We start from the raw sequence: 17920 nt of genomic DNA on the forward strand, positions 1-17920 counted from the left end.
GCAGTTATATTTATAAATAAATATACAGCAATATTCTTCCTCAGCAGGAGATGGTTGTCTCTGAGGGGTCAGTCTTGGCAGCTGGAATCTGAGGACTGCACATCCCTGGTGAATGTGGCTTGGGAAGAAAAATAAGTAGTGGGTCTCTGTTCTGAGTTTGGAAGCACCTCAGGAAAGCATTGGGGAGGGAGGAGGCATGAGCTGGAGTGGGGTGCCCACACATATTCAGATCTGATATTGAAAGCAATTACCACCACAAAAGGCCACCTTGGTCAGGGGACGAGGAGAGGGATGAGGATCCAGGGACCCAGCCGGGTGCACCAAGAAAGAGAAGAGGATGGTCAGGGCTGGAACTCTCGACCGAAGGAAGGGTCTGGCTGCTGGCAGAAGCCCATTCAGTGGCAGAGACCCGAGACACTGGAACCGTGCAGTGGGAAGATGTTCCAGGGAAACCGGCAGGTGCCAGAGGGAAGTGCGGGCGCTGCCCGAGCCTGGCAGACCCTGTGGGAGGATGTTCGCCCTTCCAACCCTGCAGGAAAAGGAGTCAAACCTAGCGATCCTCCGGTAAGGCAGACAGGGCAAGGACAACGCGATCATGGCAGGGTGGTTGGAGCTGCCTGGTCTTTAAGGTCCCTTCCCACCCAGTCCATGAGTGGCTCTGTGACTCCATGAAAACGGCGCTGCGGGACACGAAGCCCGGGGGGATCTGAGGCGCGGAGTCAGCGTATGGCCCCGGCAGCGGCCGTGGGGATCCCCGCTCTCCCTTCCTTCCCCCCGGGACCGCCCCGGCAGCGGCCGTGGGGATCCCCGCTCTCCCTCCCTTCCCCCCGGGACCGCCCCGGCCCTGGCGGTGTCCCCGGGGCGGTTCCTGGGGCCGTGCCCGCCGGGGAGACTCCCCCGCCCGGGGCCCGCCCCGGCTCCGCGCTGAGGCGGCGGCGGAGCGCGGCGAGGCCGCCCGGCCATGGAGCGCTACGAGAAGCTGGGCAAGGTCGGGGAGGGCTCCTACGGCGTCGTCTTCAAGTGCCGCAACAAGGACACGGGGCAGATTGTGGCCATCAAGAAGTTCCAGGAGTCCGAGGAGGACCCGGTGATTCGGAAGATCGCCCTGAGGGAGATCCGCATGCTCAAGGTGGGCGGGCGCGGCGGGACGGACCCCGCTGGGCTGTGCCCGCCATGGCGAGCCCCGGCGGGGAGCGGCGAGCCCTGAGGGCGCTGCCGGGGTCGGTCGTGAGGGGTCAGGGTGTGAGGACATCCATGAAGGGACATGGTGAGGCTACAAGGTGTGAGGACAGCGAGGAGAGGACAGAGCGTCTTGAGGGGACGGGGCGTCGTGAGGGGACGGGGTGTGAGGGCAGCCATGAAGAGACGGGGCATGGGGGCATGTGTGAGCTGAGGGGGGAAGCAGAGATGGGTGTGAAGGAGCTCCGTGAAGTGCCCAGGTTCCTCTGGGGGAAAGCCGGTGCCCGGGAATGCCCGGTGATCCTGGCCAGCCCAGGCAGGAGCAGGTGGGAGCCGAGGCACGGCCATGAGCAGCCGCCCGGTGCCGGGGGCTTTGCAGGAGCAGCATCAGCGCGGTCACGGTGTGCCCTGCACAGAGCAGCTGAGCCAGGCTCTGTCCCACATGGAGCCAGCGATGTCCTGGCTGGTGTGGGCACAGCTCTGCCCTTGGAGTGTGTCACAGACCCCTCTCTGTCCGGGAGATTCCCCAGAACAGATGGAGCCAATATAAAACACATGGGCAAAAAGTGAGGCTAGACAGCGTGAGGAGGGGGACAGCCAGGGGACACAGCTCTCGCTGCTCCACAATTGATAAATCTGCCCCAGCTCCTCCTTCAAACGCCCGTCCTGAGCCCCTGGATGTGCAGGATCCAGCTGTGGATTGAATGCCAGGGGCTCTGTAGGGTCGGGTATTCCACATGGAAGTGACAGCAGAACCAGCACCAGTGAGCTTTGTCTTTGCTGATCCTTTCCTGACCTCTCTGTGAGAGCTCATCCTCACACAGAAATGGGCTACTCCTTCAGAAATGGGTTACTCCTTCAGCCTCTGGCTTTATTTTCCCCATGAAATAAAAGCACAGGAGCATCTGTCACACCCCACCCAGGTCTATCCAGCATGCAGAAATGAGGAGAGACCCAGGAGAAAGGAGGAGAGGATCGGGTAAGATTTATTTTCACACTCCCAGTTTCTGGACAAGGATTCTGCAGCAAAGGCTGTGCCTGTTGCTTCATCCATCTGCAGATTTTTGGGACTCTGTCCCATCTCTTTGGAACTCGTGTGTTCACTTGGTCTCCATAGTGTCCTGAGGCTTTAGGAATGTGTTGCATGAAAAAAAAAAAATTTCCTTTTCTTTGTTACAAACTTGCTGCTGGGTGATGGCACACAGTAACCTCAGCTTTGTGTTCCAAGAAATGGGAAGTGTCCCCTTGGTGCTTTTTCCAGGGTGCTCATGATTTGCACACCTGCTATCCTAGGAAAGCAATCATCTAGGAAAAAGCATAATTATTTTCAGGTAACATTTTGGAAGAAGCAGCCAAAGTTTTTCTCCTATCCAAAGTAAACACAGGACATGTAGCTATATTATTTCAGTGAATAATGCGAGATTTACATTAAAATTTAAGATATTAAACAATTGAAAAGGAAAATAATCATGGCAGAAGTCCCTTGTAAAGCAGCTGGGAGCTGCATCATCCTTAAGGATCCAAAGCCATCACAGCCAGGCTCAGCAGGATCTGTGTTGGGGCACTGTTGACTTTAACAAGTGCAGACCTGCTTGACTCTTTTCAGCTTTTTCTCTGTAAATAGTGACAGTTTGTTTGTTTGTTTGTTGAGGCACTTCCTTGCTTAGGCAACTCCTGTTTGTCAGAGATGGAGTGAGATCAGTAGAAGATTATGGGCCTGATAAATCATTTTTCTGCTCAGTGAACACCTTGCAGACCAAGGGATTTTTGTGGCCAGGAGCCAAGGGACGTGGAATGGGAGTTTGCAGACTCTTGAAACCATAGAATCCCAGGATGGTTTGGGTTGGAAGGGATTCCAAAGCTCCACCCCCTGCCTTGGCAGGGACACCTTCCACTGTCCCAGGCTGCTCCAAGCCCTGTCCAGCCTGGTCTGGGACACTACCAGGGATCCAGGGGCAGCCCCAGCTGCTCTGGGCACCCTGTGCCAGGGCCTGCCCACCCTCCCAGCCAGGAATCCCTTCCCAATATCCAAGGTCAGTGGGGATATTGGGGCTTCCCAGTGCCAGAGGACAGGGCTAGATGGAGCACTGGGCAGAGCTTGTTGCCCACCCATGGATGTCAGCTCCCGAAATAAGTACACAGAGGCTGAGCTGTAGCTGAGCTGTGCTTGTAGGAAAGGCTCACCTTAAGGAATTGTGACCCTGCAGGACAGATGTGTCCCCCACACCTTCACCCTGTGCAGTCCCTGACCAGCCCACCCCCTGTGTGTTGCAGCAACTCAAGCACCCCAACCTGGTGAAGCTGCTGGAGGTGTTCAGGAGGAAGCGGCGGCTGCACCTGGTGTTCGAGTACTGCGAGCACACCGTGCTGCAGGAGCTGGACAGGCACCCCCGCGGGTGAGTGCACAGGGCGGGCTGTCCGTGCTGCTGCTCTGTGGCTTTTCAGAGCCATGTCGTTAATCACAGGAGAGGTTTCTCAGCCCAGTGCCCGGCACTGTCTCTGTTGCTGTGGTTTGGCACAGGAGCGGCGTGGCAGCCGCGTTCCCGCTCAGCCCCGCTCGCCGCGGAGACGGGAGCGCCGAGCCGAGCGTTTGGGAGGGCTCCGGCTGCCGGGGGAGCAGCGACCCGGGGCTTGGGAGCAGCTGCTCCTTCCACTGCTCCCATCCCTGCGGGCACTGGGCACCCAAACGCAGAACCAGGGACTTGTAGCATCATTTAGGCTGGAAAAGCCTTCTGAGACCATCGAGTCCCACTGTGAGTGCAGCACTGCCGTGTTCACCACCAAACCGTTGTCCCCACGTGCCACATCTACACTTCTGAACACTCTGAGTGAGGAGTAATTCCTAAGAGCTGAGCCTGCACCTCTCTGCAAAACTCCTCTTCAAACAGGTGCTTGCACCAAGTGTGAGCCCCACACAGGGTTTGTTCTTCCACACCTTGTAAACGCCACTCCCTCTGTCCCTAATTACCCAGGTGCCTTGGTGCTGGGGAAATGCTAAAGCAGAAGTCCAGAAATCATTTCACAGGCCTGGGGCTGTGAATTCGCCTGCAGCACGAGGGGTTGAGTAAACAAGAGCTTTGTTATTTACTCCCTTTCTCCAGGGGAAAGGAGCATACTGACAGCATGTCACACAGCTGACAGCTTTGTGAGCTGCCCAGCAGCTGCCACCCCTCTTTGAACCTGTTCCCTGGAATCTGAAGAGGGGTTGGAAAACTTTCCTGAAGGAAATGCCTCCCATTTGCTGACTGTTGATCAGAGCGACTCCAGTGTGAAGGAACATGTAACAGCTGGCTGCTGCTTTGCTTTTCAGCTTTGCTAGGGCAGATGGACAGGTCTTTTGTGGTCAGGTTAAGATGGGTGGGCATGGGCTGATTCCAGCTCATTTGACCAACCCCACCCTCTTTTCAAGCTCTCACAGCAGCACTCCCATCATTCTGGGATGTTTCTGGAAGGAATCTCTACTCACAGTGTCAGCAGTGTGTCACTGACCCACTGACAGCCAAGCTTGAAAGAAAAACTCAGGCTTACATTGTTTGGGTTTAGTTTGAGTTTTTTTTTTTTTCTTTACTATGAATCAGAAACTTTTCAGCACTAAACATGTGAAATAAAATCGTGTTTGAGTTGGAAAATGTCAAGATTGTCACTCCTGCCTCTCCTGGGGTTCTTGAAGATCTTTACAGAGAGCCAAGGAAGTTGCCCAGTAACAGAAAGAAAGGAGAGGGGGCTGGGAAGTGTTTGCTGGCTGTGGGAGGGAAGGAGGGGGATCCAAACCAAAGCAGAGCTTTATACTCTGGTCTCAGCACCCTTCCCTGGCCCATTTTTCACCTCTCCACTCTGGACAAGCAGTGCCATGGCAGCATTCCCTGTATCTGTACCATGGATACTCCAGCAGCTCCAGCCCTGAGAGGTGCTGAGGCAGAAACTCCTGCTGGCATTTCAGGATTGCCAGGAATTGTGGGACAGGGTCTGAGATGGACTCACACACTTTGCTGTGTGGTCACAGTGGCAGCCCTTGCTGGCTGTGACACTGGTCCCAGACGTAAATCCTCTGCTCTTGTTGCACTGGCTGGCTTTGGAAAGGTTTCCTGACTTCCCTGATGGTTTTGCTCAGAGATCCCTGTACAATGTCAGCACTCATTTCCTCTGAAATAGTGAATTCATTATTAATGGCCAAAATAAAACTGTGGTTTTTCCAACAGGGTGCCAGAGTACCTGGTGAAGAGCATAACCTGGCAGACCCTGCAGGCTGTGAACTTCTGCCATAAACACAATGTGAGTCCCCTGGGCTGCACCAATGATAGCTGGAACATGGCCTTGGAGGAGAGAGGGGGGTTCTGTTGGCATTTCCTGATTCCAGAGCTTTCATGGGATGGAGTCAGGTGGAATCTCCTGTTTTGAACAGGAAACACATCTGAAATATTGGTGTGTACCCACACCAGCTGCCTTCACTGTCACCCAGGCCCCTTGGCTTGGCTGTCAGGGAGTGATTTGCTCTCATGACCTCAGACAAGCCTCCAGGAGGAGTGGGAATGATCCTTGTGTGATTCCCTGGGCCCTGCACTACTGCTGCCCTTCAGGAACCTGCCCTACCAGCTCATCAGCTGGATTTCACAGAAAGTCCACTTGACTGGCAGGGGTTGAATCATGGCACCAGTGAAGTGAAAAGATTTCAAACCTTAGACACAGTTAACCCTTTTTACTCCCTCCTCTGCTCTCTGGAGGGAGACACAAGGTGTGTTGTGTCAGATACGTCTATGGGAACATTTTAAGAAGCAGGGAAGGAGAAGGAGCCTTTTGTAGAAATTTCTTAGCCAAACTTAGCTCTAATTCTCTTTATTGTTGTTCATCTGCCAACATTTGAGATTTAAGAGTGGGGCAGGAGATGGCCCTGGAATGGGTGTTTTGTCTTTGCTGAGAGAATTACATCCAGTTGAGCTACAGGAACTTGGCCACAGGTCCCTCCTGCTTCCAAGATTTGTTGGTTTGCATATTTTTTCTGTTCCCCTGCTTAATCTGGAAGATTTAGTGGAGTTTGAGAGCAGAGGGAACAATGAGCTGCTGCAGATCCCAGGTAATGAGGTTTTATGCAGCTGCCCTTTTTGGAGCTCCATGACAGTGGTTTAATAAGCAGCATTCCAGTCCTCAGGAGGAGACACAATAATTTACCACCAGCTTGGCAAGGAAAGTCCAAGGGGTTTGCTCTGAGGTGATGATGGGACAGGGACAACGTGAGTGAGACCCCAGTGAGTTGAGTAGAACAAAAGAAATAAAGGTTTTGTTAGTTTGATCAGCAGAAATTCTTTGCCAAGCCCAAATTCGGTTGTTGTGAAGGACAAGGTCACCTCCAAAGAATTGCAGAATTGCTGATGTTGGAAGGGGGCTCTGGAGATCTTCTCATCCAACCCTTCCCATCAAGCTGCCTCAGCTAGAACAGGCTGTTCAGAAACTTTTCCAGTCAGGATTTCAGTATCTCCAAGGCTGGAGTCTTCACAGACTCTCTGGACAATCTGTTTGGGTGTCTGGCCATGCCCTCAGTAAAAAAAGATAAAATAAATTCTTTAGCTTTAAATGGGATTTCCTGAGGGTTCACTTTGTGCCCATGGTCTGTGTCCTTTCAGTGCACCACCAAGACCAGCCTGGCTCAGTCTCCTTGACCCCTTCCCATCAGGTATTTAATGCTCATTGAACAGTTTCACCTGGAGCCTTCTCTTGGTGGTCCCAGCTCCCTCATCCTCTCCTTGGGTGTCAGACACCCCAGCCCTGTCCATTTCTGTGGCCCTTCACTGGAGTCACATCTTGAGGGTCCCAGGCTGGGCACAGCTCTGGATGTGAGCTCAGCAGAGCTCGTGCTGAGCTCTGGCAGCAAAACCTTTCAGCAGGAGCTTCCCAGGGGGTTCAGGGAGCTGCCTCCATCTTGTGCAGGGGATGCAGAGCTGGCAGCTGAAGCTGGGAGCCAGCACAGTGCCTCTCCCCAAGGGTGGGCTGTGGACAGGTCATTGTCCTGCTGCTCAGAAATCCTTCCAGCAGGAAGAACTGCCTGCCACAGTGTACAAGGGAGTGTGGCTGAATTTATCTGAGGGTCAAATACTTCTAAACCTTGGGGTTTTTTTCCTTCTTCCAGTGCATCCACCGGGATGTGAAGCCAGAGAACATCCTGATAACGAAGCACTCGGTCATCAAACTCTGTGACTTCGGATTTGCTCGAATACTGAGTGAGTGCTGAATTTACCTACACTCTTCATGTACTGGGAGTGTGGGATGAGCCGTTCCACCCCTCACCTGCCTGTGTCTGACATAGTGCAAATCCTCCTGGATGGTAGCTGTGTGTTTTCCCAGGGAAGCTCTGCTGGAGGCTGGGTAGAGATTCCTAGACCGTGCAGGGAGGGAGCCCGACACGGCGGTGACATCTGTAAACAAACGGAGCTCCCCGCTGCGCCGCTGGGGGTGCTGGCACGGCGGGATGGAAGTCGGCCTCGGGCGTCTCGGAGCTGCCCAGCCGTTGTTTGTGCAGGGCTGGAGACACAGCTGGAGCTCCCTGGCAGGAAAAGCCCCTCTGGCTGCTTCTGCAAACAATGGCTTCACATTTTCCGTTGTAAATAAACCCCCTAATCTGGGGTTTTTTAGCTCCTCTTCAGACAAATCACATGGGTTCTGAGAACTGCCCACTGGCTGCTGCAGGGCCCTGCTGTGGAGCTGTGTTGAGTTCCATTTGGAGGAAAACACGGTCTTGATTTGTACCAGATCCTGAGTGTTTCCAAAGTCGGTTTGTGCTGGTGGCCAGTGACTCACCCTGCCCCTGCAGCTCTGGCCTGCCCAGGAGGTGCCCCAAAATGTGACAAGTGGTGATGGCTCCTGTGCGTGGCTCTGATCCCGCGTTCCTGTGTTCGTGTCTCTCTGCCCTGACCCCGAGCCAGCTGGTCCCAGTGACTACTACACCGACTACGTGGCCACCAGGTGGTACCGCTCCCCGGAGCTGCTGGTGGGGGACACCCAGTACGGCCCCCCCGTGGACGTGTGGGCCATCGGCTGCGTGTTCGCCGAGCTGCTCTCGGGGCTGCCCCTGTGGCCGGGCAAGTCGGACGTGGACCAGCTGTACCTGATCCGCAGAACCCTGGGTGAGCGTCCCCGGCGCCCGCAGCCCTGGGTGGAGCTTGTCCGGGAGGGATGCCCTCTGCGGTGGGAATGGGGAGTAGCCAGGGCGGAATTTACCCAGCAGATCTCTCCCTTTAGAAGGTGCTGCTTTATTTGAGGGGTTCCTGTCCTTAAGAAGGAGCTGGGTGTTCCTGGCGTTGTGTACATGTGCTAACAGGCTCACAGTGAACCAGGCTGAGAATTGGGATCACTGCCTGCAGACTGCCTGGAACCATCCCTCCACTCTCCTTACCCTCTGGGGAGCTGGGGCTGCTGCAGGGCAGATTAGGAAAGATGTGGGATGTGTTTGGTGACCACTGGATGCCCCTCCTGGTCCCTGCTGGGGTGGGGGAGCACAGCAACTTCAGCTGTCTCCACATAGACAAAAACATGAGGTGTCTGTATCAGAAAGGACCAGGAATGTTTTGCATAAAGGTTTACAAGAGCCAGGTGTTTGTTTCAGGGTTTGGTACCAAACACAGTGGTCTGTGAACAGCTGGATTGAATTCATCCCAGCTTTGGAGGTCTCAGAAGTGTTGTCAGTGCCTGGGGAGTGTGAACATCACAGCTTGGCTGTTCCACGTGTTTCTTGTTTTTCATCAATGAATTTAGGAGCCACTCAGTATTTGTTTGTTAAATAAAAGAGCCATTATCCCCCATAACACTTAAACTAATCCAGTCACATTGATTCTTTTCAGTTTTGGTGTATAAAATCTGATTTCTTGGGTGACCACAAACAACCCCCACTATTCACTGAAATTTATTGGAATGAACAGAGTTGTAATTTTAACTGAGCAGTTTATAAAACTACAAAGGTGACTAATGGCTTTAAACAGATAAGCTCCTTAGCTAGAAAAATAGTCCATCACTGATTCCTTCATCCTCCAGAATTCAGTAATGCCAGTGTTAGGCAATTATAATTTATTTTTAATGGCAGGGTTTCAGCCAGAGGAGATTCCCACTGACTGTTGGATCCAGGTGCTGGAGTGAGGCAGTGTTCACAGAGCAGAGCTCCTTGACTGAAGCTGTGCCATTGTGGGGTTGGCATTGCACTGGCTCCTTTGCTATGGATTTGATTTTAACATTTTCCTCACTCTGGGGAGCTCTGAGCTTCAAAAATGCTGCCTTGGGGAAAAGCTGCAGCAGGTTCAGGTGGGGCTGTGCTCCAGCTCTGTCCTGTACAGCACCCTCAGGGGTGTCCAAAGGGAATTTCACCCAAAAGGAGTTAAATTCTCCTGAAGCTGGAACACTTGTGGCCCTGCCTTCCCTTCAGCACAGTCACACAGGTGTGGGATCACTGATGGCCCAAATGGACACTAATTCATTGCCTTGGCTCACCTGGTGATGCTCCACCTCTTCAGGTGCTGTCTTGGATGGCATCAGCCTTGTTAGAGGATACAACCACATTCAATGCTGGCACTGTAAAATTAAGCTAATTACTCCATTTTTTTTTTTCTTTTTTAAATTCTTGGTCGAAGGGGATCTCATTCCCAGGCACCAGCAAGTGTTCAGCACCAACCAGTTCTTCAGTGGGGTAAGAATTCCAGACCCAGAGATCATGGTAAGAGCTGCCTCCAGCTGCACTTCCCTCCTTCCCTCCCTTCCCTGTCCTTTGCTGTCCCGTGTTTTTCTCTATCCAAAAGCTTTGTCCTCTACTTTGCCAGTGTGCACCAGAATATTATTTGGAGGTGGCTGAACCTCTCATGGCACTTTAACTTACAATCTGTGTAAAAGCAGTCAAAAATGTTTAAACTCTGCTGCTTTTCCCTATTTCTGCTGGCACATCCTCAGAGCTGCCAGGCCTCTGAGCACATGGAGTGATGGAGGCATTTTGTGAGGAGCAGGTCATGATGCTATGGAAAGCTGGGTCTTGGTACCTGGTGAATGAAAAGTTTGCTAATATGAGTCCATTCACTGGTTTATTCCCTGCAGGAACCATTGGAAGTGAAATTCCCCAATATTTCATACTCTGCACTGGCTCTCATGAAGGTGAGGAAACTCCAGCTTGTGGAGGAGCCCAGCACTGGGATAAACAAATCATCTGGTGTGGGAGTCTGGGACGGAGTTACCAGAGATTCACTGAGAAATACACCTGGTTTGCTGCCCCGTGTGACTGCAGCTGTTCCTTGAGCCACAATTCCTACTGCAGTTGTGGATTCTCCATCCCTGGAAGTGTCCAAGGCCAGGCTGGACAGGGCTCAGAGCAGCCTGGGATGGAGGAAGGTGTCCCTGCTCAGGACAGGGGGTCGGAACAAGATGATCTTTAAAGTCCCTTCCAACCCAAACCATCCCATGATTAATTCTTGTAATTGTTGGATAATTAGCTGCTCCTCAGGCTTCATGCTGACTTTGAACAGCCACTCTTAGAATGCATGAAAAAGTTACTAACCCATGTACCTGTGGGAATACTCCTGGGCTGTGGGGAGCAGCTGGAATCGTGCAGGGCTGTGTAAGGAGTGTTTTGTGTGATCCTCCCTCTTTTGCAAGGGCTGCCTTCGGATGGACCCCGCAGAGAGGCAGAGCTGTGAGCAGCTCCTGCAGCACCCCTATTTTGACAGCTTCAGGGAGGCAGCAGAGCTGGGCAAAGAGCACGAGCAGGGCGCTCGCAAACCAGCCAGGCTGACTCGGAAGCACGTGCCAGGGGTAAGCTTCCGTGGTATTTATCATTCCCCGAGGAGGGGCTGCTCTCTTGTTGGCTCCCGGGGTGGGCTGTGCTGGCAGGTGAGGGTGTTGGGCTGCTCTTGGCTCTGTCCTGAGGAGAAAACATCCCCTGGCTAAAGAGTAACTCGTACAAAGTGGATTTTGCACTGCGGCTCCGTGGGGCACTGGGGATAAACAGCTCAGCCCTGGCACAGTAAGGTTCATCCAGGAATGTGCATTCCTGACCAAGAGCAGCAGGAGGGCTGGACAAACTGCACACTCTCACTGGCTGGTTTAATTTTGAGTACTCAGGTGCTTTTTAATCCTGAATTATGGAGATGGAATAAACACCACTTGTGTTTGTGACAGTTGCACACGTTAGCCCAAGCACTGGGTGTTTCTGCAGCTGGAGCTGCCAAGCTAATGTCTCCCTGCTGCTCTGGCTTTTCCAGACTCCATCCCAAGTCCCCAAATCCAGCCTCACAATGCAATTCATTCCACAGTGCTTTATTCCTGGGAGCCACATTCCCCATGGCAGCTCTATGGCTGAGCTGGGAACAGGCAGGGAAGTTGGAGGTGAGGGATGGATGTCAATTCTGGGTCACACTGATTGGCCTCTTGCATTTCTAGGACCTGGGATATTTTTCTTGCCTAATGGAATTCTTTAATGAGTCCAGTCATAAAACCCCAGAACCTGAGCTTGGAAAGTACAGGATTACAGTAGGAATAGTTTTATAGCTCATATTCCGAGTGAAAATTGATTGCATGTGTGCTTTATTCCCATTCCAAACAAATACACATGGTGTAACTTTTCCTTTAGTTACAGCACCTGCCTCAGCTGACCTGCAGCAAAGTTCTCCCAGCTTTGGACAGCAAGAAGAACTGCTGCAAGACAAGGAAATCCAAGTACCACTTCCCAAACATCTGACTGGGTGGCAGATCAAAACTCGGTTGTTTGAAGTCATTCAGAATTTATAAATGGAGGAAACACAGTGGAAAACTAAATTACTAAAAGTTCTGGCATGTACAGAGTGATCTGTCCTCTACTCTGGGTCACTGATGGAGAGGAAGTGATGCAGAAAGAGCTCCAAGCTCCTCTTAGTGTTCTGTGTACAAAGGCAAATGCATTCTGCTTCCATTCCTGATTGCCTCCTGGGTCAGGATTACCCCAACCCAGTGCTCAGAGTATGAAATTTAAAGCTCTGGCCTATCTGTCCCTGCATTTCAGACTTGGCAGGAGAGCTCCACCTTGCCAAATACACGAGTCCCTCCTGCTTTAGGCTGGGCCCAGTCCCTGCTCTGTGAGGAGCTGAGCCTGTGCTGCTGAAGGGCTGAAGCTGTGTTGGTGCAGCCCAGGCTGGGAGGGGCTGCCTGGCTGCTCCAGGGAGTCTCAGCTCCACAGGTGCACCAGGCTCACCCCGGCCCTTCCAGAGCTCAAAGGTCTCCAAGTGCTCCTGGGGGCTTCAGAGGCTCCACAGGCACCAGGAGAACAGAGCAACAACATCCCTGCTGCTCTTTTTAGTCTTTCCAGAGCTCCTCCTGCAAGTTTCATCCTTGAATTCTGCTTCTGACAAGAGTGAGAGCACTTGCTTGTAGTTACAGAAATTATTTTATCCAAACTAATCATGAATGTAATTTATAACATTGGCCAGACACAGGCAGGAATTTACCTAAGTGTTTGTATTAGAATGACTGGGGTTTGTAGAATCTCAGAATATAATATTGTGATGATTTTAAATAAAAGAAATGTAGCTTCTTTTTCCAATTTACTGGAGGTATTTTGCTATGTAAAACTTTACTACTGGGTGAGAACATCCACTTTTTACTGACACTTACAGCAAAAATGTTTTGCCAATACATTTTGTGTTCCACAGCAGTAAAAGCCCTTTCAGTGGGATAGATGCCACATCCTGTGTGTGCCTGTTGACCTTCTGTTTCCTTACACATGGAAAACCCTCTGTGAGCCAGCACTGTGCCTCTGACTGCTTGGAGTCGCTGCCTGCTGCCCTTCCCTAGCCCAGACCCAGGGATTTGAGTGAAAATGCTGAGCTCTCCCTGAGGATGAGCCATTCCCGCTGTGCTGGCACTGGTGAGGCTCCACCTCCAATCTCTCACAAGAAAGGCATCGAGGGGCTGGGGCGTGTCCAGGGAAGGGCACGGAGCTGGGAAGGGGCTGGAGAATTCCTGAGGAGCTGGGAAGGTGCTGGAGAATTCCTGAGGAGCTGGGAAGGGGCTCAGCCTGGAGCAGAGGAGGCTCAGGGGGCCCTTGTGGCTCTGCACAGCTCCTGCCAGGAGGGGACAGCCGGGGGGGTCGGGCTGTGCTCCAGGGAACAGGGACAGGAGCAGAGGGAACGGCCTCAGGTTGTACCACAAAGCTTCATGTTGGGGGAAATTCTTTTCTGGAAAGGTTTGTCCAGCCTGGCACAGCTGCTCAGGGCAGTGCTGGACTCACCATCCCTGGAGGAATTGAAAAGCTGCCTGGATGTGGCACTTGGGGACACAGAGCAGTGGTGGCCTTGGTAGTGCTGGGGGAACACTTGGACTCCCATCATCTCAGAGGACTTTTCCAACCTCAACAATTCTCAATGACTTTAATTTGTCAGGAGGGATGGGGCTGCACCTCCAGATCTGCACAGAACTGCTGTAGTCCATCAGCACCCAGCAAAAACGTGCTCAGGGCTGTGTCCAAGAGCTGCTGCTCCTGCACAAACAGCCGTGTTCCTTCAGCAGCTCAGTGCTCCTGAGGGGGTGACCCTGCCTGCCTGCAGATCGCTGAACCACACAAAACTCCAAGTGTGAAGAACACAAAAAAGACCCAGAACCTCTTTTATTCACCAGCACCCACCTACTGGGTGAGATCCTCCCAGAGGGAACAGCACCGACACCAGGCACTGACCACACACACCCCAGCATTCCCCCAGTGCCACTCTGCTTCTGTGCAATGAAATACTGAGAACTTCTGAGGTATTCAGAGCTTCCTAGAAGAACAGGAAACAGATGCCTACGTGCAGAGGCCTGCCCTGTCTGTTCCTGATCCACCACTGAGTTTGAGCTTAATAAAAATTAATTGCATGATTTCTTCAAAGGTCACATACACCTTTGAGGCTGGACTGGGAGAGCTGGGCTTACTGGAAGTACAGTGGTGTCTACAACTTCATTGATGCAACAGAAGATAAATCCTAGGGAATCACATCTCAGTTACGTGCTGCTGTGTTTATTCCAAATCCAGCTCCAGCTCCAGCTTGGGCAGCGCCTGCTGAAGGACACGGAAGGTTGTTTCTTTCTCTCTGATCCCAGGAAGGTCACTCAGATACAAATATTCCAGGTTCCTGTAAATATGCAAAAAGAAAATGGGTAACTACTATTGAATTGCTGACAGAGAAATTGGAGAAATTATTCTACTGCATTTGTTTTGAGTATTTTTAATGGTGACTGGAATTTTTGGTATTTTGAATGGTTCTACTGGAAGTTTGTTTCTGAAGTGGGTGTTAGGGGTTTTTAGCTGCAGTATCCAGCAGCACCCCATTCCTGAGCACCCAGGTCTGTCCCAGACCCTGAGGCATGGGAGGAATGACAGGAAGCTGTGAGGTGCAGAAGCACTGAAAGCTGCAGGGTGCAGTCAAACTGTGTCAAACAGAGCAGCTGCAGGAGAGGGCTCGGAGCAGCAGCCAAGCTGATCATCAATTACTGACCCTCGAGCCCACCCCAGCCACCCCACAGCCCCTGCAGGCAGCACAGTCCCAATCCCACAGAGCAGAGGGAGGCAGCTGTGGGAGCACTCACGTACCTCAGCTTGTGGAGTGCAAGGATGCCTTTGTCTGTGACATTGCCACAGGAGATGATCCTCAGCTGCTGCAGACTCTTCTGGAGGTTGTTGGTCTCGCTGAGCCTCTGCAGACACTCGTCCTGGATGTACATGCACTTCTCCAGCCTGATGTCTGTAACGTGCTCCAGGCCATCTGCAGAGGCACAAGGCAGGGTTTGCTCCAGAATTCCAGGACCAGCCTGACAGTATAGGGATAAAATGTTCCTAAAATCATGGAATATTCAGGGGAGTTAGAAAGGAAGGATAGGCCTGGTAGGCCCTGGGAAAATGTTAAGCTGCACCTGTATAATCATTTAATGACTATGATAAATGATAGGATTGTTAGATGCAATGATTGGTGACTGGATATAATTATTGTTTAATTGTAACAAGAATCATGAGAAACTATGCTGGGGGGTTTGATGGAAATGACAAAATCCATGCTTGGATGAAATCAATGTACAAATAGAACAATATAAGTTTAGTAATTAATATGTAGTTATGTAACAATAAGGGTATAAAAACATGTTCATCCTGAACCCATGTCAGAGTCAGCTTTGGGTCTGTACCCCTGACACCCAGAGCTCTCCAATAAAAGCCCCTGTATAGAATCATTCCCTGATTTTGTGCTCCTGAATGCCAACAAGCCTGTGCTGGTTGTTAAATTCTCAATTTAATAACTGCCCCTAAAACCACCCAGCAACACATTCCTTTATACAGTGGGGCTGTAACACACAATCTCCACAGCCCTTTTGTGGTACTTCAGATTTAGGAAAACCTCGGGGTTTGAATTGTTTCAGTAAGATTTCAAGAGCTTTGAAATGGGCAAGTAACAAAAAACCTACACAATTTTGGGTAATGAACCATGACTCTGGCTAAGAAAGTGCTAATGCCAGAAATTCAGGGTCCCTTGCTATGAAAAAATAAGCAGCCTGTTCCCATTTTGGTTTCTGTTATTAAAGACCACCTGAAACATTTGTTTAATCTCTTATTTTTAAGAGAATCTGCTTTTTATTTGTCTTTGAAGACATCCCAAATACCTGGAGAATGAGAAGAATTACGACTTCAGAGACACCAAAATTATCCCTTGGCGCAGAAGACAAACAATATTTATAGTGCTTTTTGCTATGAACTCATCAAACTTTGTGGCACTTCCTCAGTGCTACGGCCACTTTGGGTAAAAGCTGAAATTCCCAATGTCTTTCCACTTCACACCACACCTCCAGCAAAACCTTGGGGAGTGATAAATATTTGTAAAGGGGGAAAAAAACCCACAAATTATTCATCAGTATCTAGCTAAGGAATGAGAAAATGACACCATTATTCATATTTTGATGCAATTCAAATGAAACCCATTAAGAACAATCACCGTGTGTATTGTGAAAAATGCCTATTTTATGATTGGCTTTCTGCAAATATTCCAATGAATGTTATATGTGTTGTGTTAGAAAGTGATGCTGTGTTAATTTTCTTAAGTAGTGTGTTAAATATAGTTTTAAGTTATAACAAAATATTAAAATAGAAACTATGCTATGTAGGATCCTTTTTTCTAAAGAAAGGACTGGCACTGAGATAGCAGCCACAGGACACCCGAATCTTTCAGAGAAAGAGAATTTATTGCTCCATTAGCAGAAGAAATGAACTTCTTCCTGCCTCCTCAGCCCTGGAGATGCTGTCAGGATCCAGAGGAAGAAGCTGACACTGCCCAGACACAATCCTGTGTTTGAATGGAATTGATGCATCATGGATGAGGTGTAGGAATAAGCAACAGGTTGTTGTTTCTAAGGGTCAATCCTCTGTTAATGTGGGTCCTTTTTCGGACTTACGCTGCCCAGAAAAGGTACCTGGACTGTCCATAACTCTTTTTTTTTATTGTCTTATATTGTCCTAATCCAAACTGTCCAAATTATTACTACTCTAATTATATTGCTATTTTTATAACCATTTGATTCCTATTAAACTTTCACAATTTTAAAAACAAGTCATTAGTGTTCTTCACATCTACATTACCCAGATAGTCAAATCCTCTGTACATGATGCAGGAGTCGGTGGCGTTGATGGCTTCGATCTTGTACCTGCCCAGGGGCCCGGTGGGGAGCGCGTTGTAGTCCTGCTGCCACTTGGGCGAGCCCTGGTAGCGGACCAGGGCCCCGCAGCGCAGCAGCCACTCCGAGGCCGCCCGGTCGGGCCCCACGGCTCGGATGCGCTCGTGGTCCACCCTGCAGGACACAGAGAGCGCCCACAGCCCGCCTGTAGCGCGGCACAGTCACTCGCGGGTAATTAAAATGCTGCACAGCAAATCTCTGGTTATGTGCGCGGTCAGAGAAGGGAGGATGGGATTTACTGGAAATGGTTTATGGGTGATTTTTGGATCGTGCGGTGCTTAGTCTGGCGTGAGGTTTCTTAATTTGAGTGGCAGATGTTCTTTAGAAAAAGAAGAACACAAATATAATTGGGCTTAACTCTTCCATGTCTGTAAGGAAAAAAACCTGTGCTACTGGTTAAGGGGAGTTTTGGGATCAAAGAAGAGCAGGATTTAGGGACGGGATCCATGTGGCCAGCTTGTCTCGGCCATTCCAGGGATGGGGCAGAGCCCACACCTTCCTCAGGAAGGTCACGGCTTTGGCAGGGGAAGCAGATACGGAATGACCCCTTGCCAACAAGCAGCATGCAATCTGGGGGGGAAGAGGAGCATTAATGACAGAGAACGTCTTCTGCAGCGTAGGGACTTGATTGTTCCGCTTCACAAACCGCGCAGAGAATTTGAGGGATCTGAAAGTTAATTATTAACCAGCGACTCACTCTTACTTGTTGAACACGGCATTCAGCCATCCCCAGAAGGCTCTACAACTGCCCGGCGGCAGCGGCGGCTTCCTCAAGAGCGTCCCCAACGCCATCATCACCTTCTTGCAGACGGGAGAGGGGAAAGGGAGGTGTTCTTGGCAGCCCCAGCAGCAGCACGGGGAGGCCGTGCCGCCCTCAAGGCCTGACCGCGGCTGTGAGCCCGGCGGGGCCCACGGTTGCAGGGGGGGCTGTCACCGCCCCCGGGCTGCCCCCGGCGCCCAGCGGCCGAACCTTGCCCGGCGGAGCGGAGCAGGAGGGGCAGGGGCTGCAGCAGGAGGAGAGGGGGAGGAGGTGGAGGAGGAGGAGGAGAGGAGGACGCGC

At 51.3% G+C, this 17920-nt stretch overlaps 2 protein-coding genes across 6 annotated transcripts; one reads left to right on the top strand and one right to left on the bottom strand.

Moving 5' to 3' along the window:
- Positions 1–901: 901 nt before the first annotated feature.
- Positions 902–12717, top strand: CDKL1 (cyclin dependent kinase like 1). 3 transcript variants are annotated; one of them, XM_059850694.1, is made up of 9 exons: positions 902–1129; positions 3454–3575; positions 5379–5451; positions 7301–7391; positions 8094–8294; positions 9789–9871; positions 10243–10299; positions 10798–10953; positions 11771–12717. In XM_059850694.1, exons 1-9 carry the CDS (start codon positions 962–964, stop codon positions 11876–11878), a joined length of 1059 nt encoding a protein of 352 aa, XP_059706677.1. In that variant the 5' UTR covers positions 902–961; the 3' UTR covers positions 11879–12717. The 3 variants fall into 3 exon arrangements, with proteins under 3 accessions (XP_059706677.1, XP_059706678.1, XP_059706680.1); XM_059850695.1 differs by having other exon boundaries at positions 9789–9844; XM_059850697.1 differs by lacking the exon at positions 8094–8294.
- Positions 12718–13762: 1045 nt separating this feature from the next.
- DMAC2L (distal membrane arm assembly component 2 like) lies at positions 13763–17903 on the bottom strand. 3 transcript variants are annotated; one of them, XM_059850700.1, is made up of 4 exons: positions 17564–17903; positions 16766–16974; positions 14738–14955; positions 13763–14279 (listed from the first exon to the last, which is right to left on the bottom strand). In XM_059850700.1, exons 1-4 carry the CDS (start codon positions 17653–17655, stop codon positions 14253–14255), a joined length of 546 nt encoding a protein of 181 aa, XP_059706683.1. In that variant the 5' UTR covers positions 17656–17903; the 3' UTR covers positions 13763–14252. The 3 variants fall into 3 exon arrangements, with proteins under 3 accessions (XP_059706683.1, XP_059706682.1, XP_059706681.1); XM_059850699.1 differs by having other exon boundaries at positions 14738–14909; positions 16766–17005; positions 17558–17896; XM_059850698.1 differs by having other exon boundaries at positions 14738–14909; positions 17564–17895.
- Positions 17904–17920: the final 17 nt, after the last annotated feature.

Source organism: Haemorhous mexicanus, chromosome 6 (genome assembly GCF_027477595.1).
Source record: "Haemorhous mexicanus isolate bHaeMex1 chromosome 6, bHaeMex1.pri, whole genome shotgun sequence".
In the NCBI taxonomy this organism is placed as follows: Eukaryota; Metazoa; Chordata; class Aves; order Passeriformes; family Fringillidae; genus Haemorhous; species Haemorhous mexicanus.